At 39.5% G+C, this 10966-nt stretch overlaps 2 protein-coding genes across 3 annotated transcripts; both read right to left on the bottom strand.

Annotated features, from left to right (window-relative positions):
* Window positions 1-6107: 6107 nt before the first annotated feature.
* LOC108895669 (adenosine 5'-monophosphoramidase HINT3) lies at window positions 6108-8313 on the bottom strand. Its single transcript, XM_018694570.2, has 5 exons — window positions 7537-8313; window positions 7340-7457; window positions 6908-6977; window positions 6613-6739; window positions 6108-6169 (listed from the first exon to the last, which is right to left on the bottom strand). Exons 1-5 carry the CDS (start codon window positions 7621-7623, stop codon window positions 6122-6124), a joined length of 450 nt encoding a protein of 149 aa, XP_018550086.1. The 5' UTR covers window positions 7624-8313; the 3' UTR covers window positions 6108-6121.
* Window positions 8314-8579: 266 nt separating this feature from the next.
* si:dkey-25e12.3 (histidine triad nucleotide-binding protein 3) lies at window positions 8580-10636 on the bottom strand. Of its 2 annotated transcripts, none has more exons than XM_018694566.2 (5): window positions 10438-10636; window positions 9752-9869; window positions 9469-9538; window positions 9186-9266; window positions 8580-8950 (listed from the first exon to the last, which is right to left on the bottom strand). In XM_018694566.2, the coding sequence occupies exons 1-5, from the start codon at window positions 10546-10548 to the stop codon at window positions 8926-8928; spliced, it is 405 nt and encodes a 134-aa protein (XP_018550082.1). In that variant the 5' UTR covers window positions 10549-10636; the 3' UTR covers window positions 8580-8925. The 2 variants fall into 2 exon arrangements, with proteins under 2 accessions (XP_018550082.1, XP_018550081.1); XM_018694565.2 differs by having other exon boundaries at window positions 8585-8950; window positions 9140-9266; window positions 10438-10627.
* Window positions 10637-10966: the final 330 nt, after the last annotated feature.

Below are 10966 nucleotides of genomic sequence, written 5' to 3'. Positions count from 1 at the left end.
GGCTTAACAGTAACAGTCTCATCCATTAAATCTATGACATTTTAGTATGTCCTTAATGCTATGACTGTGTTGGCCTGGCCTACGCCATTTTAAACCTGCATACCTCCAAAAATGAGAAAGCGACAATAAGATGCAATTTTTACTTTTTCTGTAAGTCACGCTCTGCCCAGCTCCACCGTGTGAGATTAATGCCACTTGACAATCTACTCAGCTCAAAAGTTCCCCTTAACAACAGAGCATTAGTCGACGCAGCCACACAGACCTAGATCTGCCAAGGTCTCATTGGCTACTGGAGTCACGCGAGAACCGAGCGCAGGGCTGCCTCTCTGCTCGACTGGCTCTTTGACTCTGATAGCCTGTTGGTGCCACAGGGTACAATCGTGCACCGAGGCTACCATCGCAGTCAATCCTGTGAACTCGATGGCACTAGCAAATATTGAGTACTTTGCACTCCTGGAGACTTATAAGACTGTCTGTGAAGTCGAGTTTGTGAATCTATTTTGATGGCAAGAAACTAAATGTTATTACTGATACTATATTTTCAACCAGCTCACAATCGCTTGTAAACACAACTGGCCGAGACTAAATCCCCTCCATTTATGATGACACCTACTGTAAACCTATCCTGCATCTAAGTTCATGTTCCCTTCCCTGAAGGCCAAAAGGGCTGCATCACTTTTCCCACAGTCTACTGCTGCATTCTCAGCACTAAACTTAACAAAAGAGGTCTAAACAAAGCGCTGCTCCAACAGGGTTGCCATTCAGGTATTCTATTCTTTGTTGCACAGCGTCTTGAACAATAACACCGGGGAAAACAACAGAATGAAAATAGTTCTTAGTTCTACCTTGTTCTTTAAATATAACAATCATTTAGTTTCACCATTTAGAGGGTTTGCAGTTTACCTGTCCTACTCTGTTTTTACGGTGTTGCTAGGTATTGCATATATCTGCTAGCACGGGCTATCTAATTCCTTGTGGTACAAGAATATAGACCTCAGATACACCGTATTCATCAAGTTTTGACAAGTACTGTTTGTGTTTCCTCTTGCTTGCATTTCAGTCACTGTAACCATCCGCATGAAAAATCTCAGTCCTGCAGCTATGAACTCCCATCGCAGACAGTCGAAGGAGATAATGTTAAGCCTTTAGGGACAGATCTCACTTATAGATTAGGCGGACAGATATCAATCTTGCTTGAGCTTGCAACTTGTGTGTAATGTTGCATTCACTGCCGAGAAAAATCTAACTCTGTGGTGAACCTTTGTGTTAATCTGGTGCTTTCATAATTTCATGCAACATTACAACCACAAGTGAATGAGGAATCCCAAATGCCAAAGAGTAAAAGCTGGGTGTGCCTCTTTTAAAGAATATGCTTGGTCTCTTCTGTTGCTGTGAAGAGCATGACAGTTTCCACCTTACATACAGGTTTGCTCTTGTACAAAAGTGGGCAGTCAAACCAATAGCTGTGAAAGCAGTGGTATGGATATAATAAATGACGACCAATTGTTATTTAACCATAGGAGAGCAGGGGTTATGTTCACTTACCGGCATCATATTGGCAGCTCTGTTAGGTCAAAACTACCGGTGCATCGGCAAGTCGTCTTACTGTTCACCCACTTATCTTCAGTGGCACCACCGTAGAGTCGATAGAGACCCACCTTGCGAGATACTGGTTCTGGTTAGTCCAGAGTGACAACCAACTGGGCCTCAGTCCTCTCTGTGAACCAAAACAGTGTGATTCCAATAAGTATTATAAAACTGAACACTGTTTAGGTATTTAACGTAGACTGGTCAAAGTAACACATGATGTTAACATCCCTGAAAACGTTAATTTTAAATGGCCCAGGCGTGGCTCTGTGCAGCTGCTGCTACAAACAAGCCGACGGTTAGCCAGTTACTGTTAGCTCGCAAAGCGACGCCGAAGCAGGTGAAAACAAACGACATGCAGTGGCTTGTCGTTACTGAGTAATAACATAATAATTATACTCACCAGTGTCAGAGACGAGTCATTGTTTCAGCGAGTAAATTTTAGCCGCGTTACTGTTAAAAGGCACGCAGCTAACCGGACCAGCTGTCAGCCAGCCAGCTAACGTTATCTCCAGTGAAGTGTTAGCTGTGTTAGCTGGTTTCAGAGGCGGCTAAAGCACGGTATGCGAGGCGATCTCTCCGCTCTCCGTCGGTCCTTTAGCTTGCGCTGGCTGCACATCGGCACAAGCTATCGATGGAGTGTGTTTTAAGCAAACGAAAACGTATAAATGTCCATCCAGACCGGCTAACTCGTTTTCTTTTCCCCAATAACGAACGCAATGAATCACCGTGAGCAGGCTAACGATGAAAATACAAATAGCTGGGATCCAGTTGTTGACGGCGGAGAGGGGCGGGGCCACACCACGGCGGTGAGAGTGACGAGTCAACGTAGAATGTCAAGAATCTAACGTTACCGGCCAGGTCAGCGCGTGCCTGGATACAGGTTTATCAAGTTGCGCTGAGATTTAACCTTTCTCTAATACTGGCACCTTAATCCAAAAACAAACAGAAGATTAAATAGACGAAACGTAGTCTAGCATCTACCTAACAAAACGTATGTAGCGGAAACTCGTGGTGTTTACATGTGATAGACGTTGCCGAGGAGTTGCAGGTATGCGCTGCATCCATTATCGGACAAAACATATAATGAGACATGACATCAGAAATCATTTCATTCATGTTTTATCAGATGGTGTGGTGCCCATTACACAACAAATTTACTGGGACTCCGAAAGTCCGAAAGTTAAAAGGCCATACTATATTAGTAGATAAAACTGAGCTACACGCAAAGCTGGGTGTAGGTGTACTGTCTACCAACTGATCTGTACCAAAGTCCTCCTTTATAACGTCTCTGTACTAATGTCACTGAAATATCAGATAAAATGATAAAGGCCTTATGGTTGGTTCTGCTTTATTACCTGGACTTGAGATTGTCTTTATTTTGTGTTCTGCCATGATATAAAATGATGAACACAATCAGATACTAATTCTCATTTATGGCCAGAGAAATGCAACAGCAAACACAATATCATTCATCAGTGTTCAGTATTCATCAGCAGAATCTTCCAGGACAAGATGATTATGTCACTGTTTTTAACAAGTTCATTAGATTTTAGTGCTTATGTATAATAAATGTCAATTGTTATAATTTACAGTTTTTAAAGTTGAATAAAATAAGTCTTTTTCCAGCAATACTTTTCTCAAATATCTTCTGAGAAAGCTTTTTCAATCAAAAGAGATGCTTTTTCATTATAAATATTTGTGGCCAGCATTCATGAATTCTTCAGATAAAGTGCAGTAGGACTCTGACCTGTACTCCTCTGCCTGTTGCGTCCACCTGTATCCCCAATGGCCTTCTCAACCAGCCCTGCCTGGAAATATGCACAACTCTGCATCTGCTGAATAAAATACACTTTACCTGGTCAAAACAATGTATGCACAGACCTACACTGGCATTATATTTTATCCTGTCAGATCACCTGTTAATCCAGGAGAGGTTATTCTGTAATTGCAGAGCTTGCTGGATATTAACAAGCCCACTTGTTGTGTTCTGCAGTTTTAGATTAAAGTTAATGAAGAAGCACTTGGTCTTGAGAAGTGATATTATTTGCTATGAAAGCTGTGTGACAGCTTAATTTCCCTGAGGGAGTCATCCCAAAGGGATCAATAAAGTCTGTCTAAGTCTAAGCTTCTTTCAGACTCTTGTCATGTGCCACCAATGACAGATGTTATAGTTTTGGACATCATTCTTTTTCATTTTAACAAATTCATGATGACACAGTGCTTTGAAAAGCTTTTCTTTTTCAGTCTCAGCACTGAGACATAAGCTTGTGAGATAATATCAGGCTGAAATGAGAGGATAATTGTATGTGCTACCAGTGTTTTTACAATGTGATATTTTGCATATTGGAGGTGGAATTGCATCTGTTCATACAATTGTAATAACATGTACAAGTAACAAGTACAGTTTTCAGTGATGATAACTAAAGATTTTTACCAAAAATACAGAATAAGCCACAGACTGGTATTTAAAAGCAATGGCAATGAGTCACCAAGCAAGTTAAGTTAATTTATAACCAAAATTAAATTAAAATAGCACCCACCCATACCAAGGAAAACACCCATCACTAAAACTAACTGTCAGGATGGCGAGCGGTCTAAGGCGCTGCGTTCAGGTCGCAGTCTCCCTGGAGGCGTGGTTCGAATCCACTTCTGACAGATACATACTTTACGTAATTCCCGAGGAGTCATCCAAAGGATCAATAAAGTCCGTCTAAGTCTAAGTCTAAGCTTCAGTAAGGAACATTATGAAGAGCCGCTCAGAGAGTCGTCCTCCTCTGGGATGATCAGTGCACATCAGAAGAAAGTAGCAGCTCCACAGTGGTCACTACAGTGCTCTTGGTGTAAAGTTTCTGTCATTTTCAAACAAGTTACCAAACAACTACTTAACATGACATGAGGATTCGTCACAGGACTCCCTCAAAATCAGGGGTACAGTAAAGAGATGTAGAAGAAAGAGCCGTTGGCAAATGACACCATGTTTTATCACTTTTAAATGAGTAATAAAAAGGTTCTTATGAGTTGAGTATGAGTTCTACCTTCTCCATCCATAAAACAAAAAATAATGAATGTTGTTTGTGTTGCAAGTTACACCAGTGACATCAAACAGAAAGAACTGACACTGTTTTGAAAAGTGTGACAGTTGAGTCGCTGTTAAGTCACCACTTTGTTTTTAGAGGAGTGATCCAAACAGGTTATGATATTGTTCAGAACAGATATACACACCAAATTATGTAATATTATTATATAATATTATTATTAATATGAGTCATGTAATTGAACTATGACTGACCAGACAGCTGTGTCTGATCAGTATATTAATAATATATAAGATATCTGAAATACATCAGCATAATGAAGAACATGCTGTTAGGTGCTTCTGCCTGTCTGATCAGGTCAATATTATTATGCCTGATTATGACATACTATTTTAATGGGATCTTCATGTAATGCTCACTGAAATCACATCATCAGTCATTGAATCACAGATTGGCAATGAGACAACAATGCAACAACTTCAGATATAGCACCACGCACGCTGCAATTAACATGATCTCGAAAGCGCTAATGGAATCTTGAGCGGTAATAAAAGTAAATAATTAAATTAAAGGAACCCTTGTATCATTGTTTGCTGTTTTCAGGCCCATTAGGACCTCCAGTATTCTCATGGTAATCTAATGTTTGGGTTTTTTGTGTTCTCATAATGAATTCTGTGTTTTTCCTCCAAACAGTGTTGTTCAGACATTTGTGTAGGTGCTGGCAGAGAAACAAAGACGTACATTAGGAGCCATTGTCCCCTGTGATTATTAAAGTAAACAGAAATACTGAAGGGGTATCATACACAGCTGCACACACTTGTGCCTGTGTTTGTGAAGTAGTAGAAAGAGCCAAGCAACCCTGAAGACTTTGTCAGAGATGATCCCATTATTTAGAGCTTCTCAAGATCTTTTATTATTATTATTATTATATATAATATCATTTTGATATTTAAATTAATATTATACCCCAGTGCATCAGATATGACGCAACATAAAAAACCTATAAGCACCTGGTTCAATTGATCCAATAAAGTAAACATACAAACGAAAATAACCACTGTGTGAACACAGACATGAATGTGCAAAGTACATTTGTCCTTCCTAACAAATACAGACTCATGGGGAAAAAAAACGTGAATTCAAACAGTATAAAGTTATCAGTGTTAAAATAAATCTTAAAGGCTTGTATTTCAGTGCAAAATAAATATCCTAAAAGCTGTAACTCTCTCCTTTTTAATGGTCCAGTTACACGACATGATATTTGATAGGATCCAGGACATTTAAAAATAATTCTTAGAAAGATCGAACTTTACAGCTTCAACTCAACTGAATCAACAAGCAGCCTGGAGGAATACCCTTCATTTTAACTCATCAACACAACAATGTCAAGTCTGATGAAGAACTGATTTAAAACTGCACTCAGTGAGGCAGAATGACTAGAAATGACCTGTTAACATCAAACAAGATCATTGCACCTTTGGATACTTTGATGCTCTTTATTTTACCTTGCCACGAAGTCTCAGCTGAGAAAGCACTTTGTCTACCTGCAGAGCAACAGAGTAGAAAAGAAAACTTATACATTTGTCACAATATTGTGGTTCAGTTAAAGGTTCTTAGAAATCACATTTATACATAAGAAAAACAACAGACATACAAGTCACAACAAGGAGGAGATCATATGGCTCATTTTGGATTTTGACACACACATATGTATGTGTATATATATATATATAGATACACACACACACACACACACACACACACACACACACACATATGTATGTGTATATATCTATGTGTGTGTGTGTATATCTATCTATCTATCTATATATATATATATATATATATATATAAATAAAAGAAAGAAATAATCAGTCAGTTCAGTTCAGTTATGATCAACTACTACGAAATGTAAATAAATTATATTTTGTTGGCAGACTCAAGCCTCCATACAGAACTGCAATGATCACAGATACAGTAGACTTACAGTGATGAACCAGTGAGACTGTGGCCCGTAGTGAAGCTGTGACCTGAAGTTCATCTTACTGGCTGGAGCCAGAGCGTGGAGGTGGAGGTGGGGAACAGATGAGAATGGAGGCAGATGAAAGCCCATCCTGCACAGATTCAACGTGGGATAGAAACAGGTTTGTAAACAGAGGCAGTTCACAGTTCACACCAGAAAAGCTACTACTGGTACTACAACAAGAATTTCAATACAGTAAAGACACAAAGCAACAGGGAAATTCTTTTAAAATGGAATGAATGACAGGGAACTGGTTTACCTGACATCATCTTGGTCGCAGACTTCATTCTTCTCCAGTATACTCCTCCCCATTTTTTGCATCTGCTCCACTATCAAAAAAGGAAATCACATCAGTATGGCTTCATTCATACATATACAGAATAAATATCATAAAAAGAGAGGCTTTATGGTGCCATAATCAAATCATCATCAAAACTCAGGGGTCAGTGATAATGAATAGTCAGTAGAGCTGAGTTTTAATTTTGAGTAGACCTCAAAGCTTATTTCTCCTGTTTGTAGCTTTAACAACATTTCTAATAACGTGACTTCTCAGAGTACGTCATTAGGTATTTTCCTTTAATCAATCAAACATTGCTTACTCAGCTCTCTCTGTTGACTTGCAACCAATACTCGTGGCCTGTTAACGTGAGGTCCGAGCACTTCAGTTAAATTAAGAGGAGGACTCTCTCACCCAGAGGGATGTCGTCTCCTTGGAGAGTCTTACAGTTGTCGATGTGCCTCCTGGGGATGATGAGGTAGTGATGTGTGGCACCAGGCTTCAAGTCTCGGAAACAAACCAGCTGATCGTCCTGTTCAGGTACAAAGGGAGGGTCAGGAGTTTACAGTTGTTAAAGTTTTTTAAGCGAGGGAGCAGGAGTCAGTACTTACGCTGAGCAGGATCTCTGTGTCGGTCTGCTTGTTTACTATTTGGCAGAAGGGACAGTCTTCGCCCCCTGAGGCGTCCTGAGAGCCCATTACTGCTTTTAAAGTGGTGTCTTACGTAGACTATAAGGTCATCACTGCGAGGTTGTGTCTACTGTGACTACTGACGGTAACACCGGGGCGTGTCTGCTGTCAGGAGCCAGGACAATCTGCCACAGACAGAACTAATCGAGTCTGTCCACTGGTGCATTCACGGGAACCGCGTAAATTCCCAAATCGAATCTAGCGAGCGCTGAATACAAATTGTCAGACGTGGTATTAAGGAGCACGTGTCAGCCAACACAGCATACTGTATTAGGTGATTAATGATTACTCCAAAGTTAATATATGCGCGTAGAATTTTAAAATGTTAATTAAATGAATAGTTTGATATTTTGACATATTGACACATTTGCTTTCTTGCCCAGCATTAGACTGACTAACAAAAACCAGCCCCCACCATATGATGTGCTGGTTGAGTTTTAAAGGTGCTGGTAGGTGGGTTTTGTTACAGATGGACAGAGCCAGGCTAGCTGTTTCCCCCCGTTTCAAGTCTTTATGCTAAGCTAAGCTAATTGCCTCCTGGCTCCAGCTTTATATTGAATGGACAGATATAAGAAGGGGTAACAATCTTGGGAGGAAAATAATGAAGTGGAGTTACGAATAGAAAATGCTGAAATATTAAAACTCCTATTTATAATACAATTACACACAGTCACTCTGATTTTGCTGTCTCGTCTAAAAAAACCCTCAAAAACCAAAATATCCCATATCCCACCATCCATGATGGTGATGATCATTATGTACTTTTGAAGCTCCCTGTCGCATAGAGGGGCTCTGTGTCAATACTAGTTTTAACACCTTTATTATTTCAGTTGATAAATTCACACATAATAAATATTCTTAAATAAATTTGTGTTAAAATTTTTACAAACTACAAACATGAAGGTAGTTGGTAAAAAAATAAAATAATAATAATAATAATTTCATTTAAAGATTAAATATATCTAAACAACTATCATACTGTATGGTGTTCACTTATATCATAAAAGTAGAATAATTCAAGTGGAACTCATTTGACAATGCTTGTTTGTCTGCTGTTGCTGTGTGTAGCCCATGTAGTAATTTCTCTGCAGTGACATCTTAGTATAGCTATAACTTTCCTCTCAAAACTAATGAATGTATCTGCTTCATTATCTGATTTACAGGATCAGTTTCCAGACTGAGTGGCTGTGTGGCTGATTCTAGTTCAGAGGTGCTCTTTTTAAAAATCACTCTGCAGTAATTCAAAGTCCAGAGATCACAGAGACCACAGTCAGCTTCCAGAGATGCACTGGACTGGTGGAGTTTTATTCTTTAGACGCTTCCGTAGCTGTTCCTCCTGCAAAGAACAATATATTGATTTAAATAAGGCAGAGAAACAGCATAAAGAAACAGACTGAAGTCACTATGTTTCGGCATCTATAGTTACATCATGTTTAGCCATTTGGCAACAAAAGTGCAGTAAGAACAGTTAAAAACAGCAAATAAAGGACAGTAGCAGAGGAAATTTCTAGTCCTCAACACTCACAGTAACAAAATTGTTGGACCTTGGAATGAACTTATAACTCATGTACTTTGAGATCTGGCTGGTGGGGGCGAGCACATGGAGGTGGAGGTGATCTACTGAAATGTAGGGAGGTTGGTGGAACCCCAGCCTGTGAAGAAAAAAAAATACATCAATGTCATATAATCAGCACTCAGACAAGCAAGACGAAGTCCAGTTTTTGAGATTCCAGAAGAGGAGTGAAAAACATCACTGAATAACAAACTGATTTTGACCTTTTTCAAAAGTATTCCTTTAACCTTTGTGTTTATTAGGGGCGAAGAAACACACAAACACTACCTGTCCTCACCTACCTTATGTCCTCCATATCAGTGATCCCTTGGTCGCGTAGTACAGCTCTCCCCATTTCAGCCATCCTTTTAACTGTTGGATACATGACTCATTATTTATCTGTAAAGATCTGATTAAATTAAACATTCTGTGCACTTAAAGCCAGCAGGAGGTACTGTTGTAGTTGTAATAATATCGAGGGTCTGAAGAAACGTAGTGCCAAGAGTATTAAGAACACAACGTTATAGCAGTGGTAAAGGATATTCATATTTGCAGTAGTTGGTATGTATCCACAGTTTAACTGACCAAGGCCAGTGTGTGCCTTGTGCAGGGAGAGGCAGCTGTGTATGTGCTCTCTGGGTATAACCAGGTAGTGGTGAGGGGCAGCGGGGTTGATGTCTCTGAAACACACCAGCTCCTTATTCTGTGGGAGGGAGGGGAGGGAAATGTCAAGAGATGATGAGACATACACACACACGTGTCAACCTACGGGTCAGTGAATGCAGCATTGTTGACACTCCCAGCATCTGTGGTTTGTACTGCCATGAAGTTACATACGGGGTTTTCACTTTTTATTTGAGGATTCCCTGAACACATCATACTCACTGTACCCTTGATTTCTACTTAAAAATACGTCAAACACGTAGACTATTCACGATGATTTATCCAAAGAAATTAATAAAACATGCATAGGTTTAACTCAATAAAAAATCCACCTGAGCTCCATCACCTGTCGTGGTTGAAAGCTGCAGTAAAATAAAGTAATCAGCCTGTTTATGTGGAGTTTGAACGCGGTTACAGCAACAGCGCGTTCATATTTTTGGCTTAGTTGTGTTTATCTTATTTCAAACAAAGTTAACCAAGTTAAAAACAATTTTTTTTAGATAAAGCTAAGCCAGGTAGTATCCACAGATTGCTCCTGCTAAACTGTAGCAGTTTGACGCTGTCTGTGCCAGCGTTAGCCACTTTACTGTTGTTTAAAAGACTCTTACCTGTTTAATAACTTCCGTTTCTTTGTCTTGGTCGTTGGCTATCCAACAGAAAATACAAGTTTCAACCATTCCTTTATTTGAGTCTGACTTGCTGCTCTCCATATTCCCCATAGAGACAAACTCACGACAGGTCTGAACAGTCTCCGCCGCAACTCACTACCGGTAAACATAGCTGGTCAAAGATCGTCTATTTTTGCGAAGACGGATTATTCAACGCCTCAATATGAAGCTAGTTAAATTTTTATGCGTAAATTCAGCTGTTACACCTGCAAAGAGAGGTCTTGGTTCAGCTCTCTTGCAACTAATCTGATTCACTATTTATGTCAACCTAATTATTTTAACCAGAGAGTGAGTCAGAGTTAATATACAAAAGATTCATCTTCTCAATTATCGATCTTTGATAAGGTGACGACTCCTCTCAGTTTCCAGTCTTTATTTACTGCTTCCTGTTGTGGGCTCAGATCAGGGTTGGTAAGTTTTTGAGCTTGTAAAGTGATGTTCATAAAGTATAATAAAGTGTGTAGTTGTA

The sequence above is a fragment of the Lates calcarifer genome, linkage group LG7_1, assembly GCF_001640805.2.
Source record: "Lates calcarifer isolate ASB-BC8 linkage group LG7_1, TLL_Latcal_v3, whole genome shotgun sequence".
Classification (NCBI taxonomy): Eukaryota; Metazoa; Chordata; class Actinopteri; family Centropomidae; genus Lates; species Lates calcarifer.
This window is presented reverse-complemented; position numbering and strand designations above follow the sequence as displayed.

What these genes read in the sequence shown, in the direction of transcription:
- si:dkey-25e12.3 (XM_018694565.2), bottom strand. Translation starts at nt 10,548, where the DNA reads ATGGGGAATATGGAGAGCAGCAAGTCAGACTCAAATAAAGGAATGGTT. An exon ending in AAACGGAAGTTATTAAACAG is followed by an intron (nt 9,870 to 10,437) that starts GTAAGAGTCTTT and finishes TCCCTCCCACAG; the next exon opens with AATAAGGAGCTGGTGTGTTT. An exon ending in ACTGATATGGAGGACATAAG is followed by an intron (nt 9,267 to 9,468) that starts GTAGGTGAGGAC and finishes TTTTCTTCACAG; the next exon opens with GCTGGGGTTCCACCAACCTC.
- LOC108895669 (XM_018694570.2), bottom strand. Translation starts at nt 7,623, where the DNA reads ATGGGCTCTCAGGACGCCTCAGGGGGCGAAGACTGTCCCTTCTGCCAA. An exon ending in ACACAGAGATCCTGCTCAGC is followed by an intron (nt 7,458 to 7,536) that starts GTAAGTACTGAC and finishes GTACCTGAACAG; the next exon opens with GACGATCAGCTGGTTTGTTT. An exon ending in TGCGACCAAGATGATGTCAG is followed by an intron (nt 6,740 to 6,907) that starts GTAAACCAGTTC and finishes GAATCTGTGCAG; the next exon opens with GATGGGCTTTCATCTGCCTC.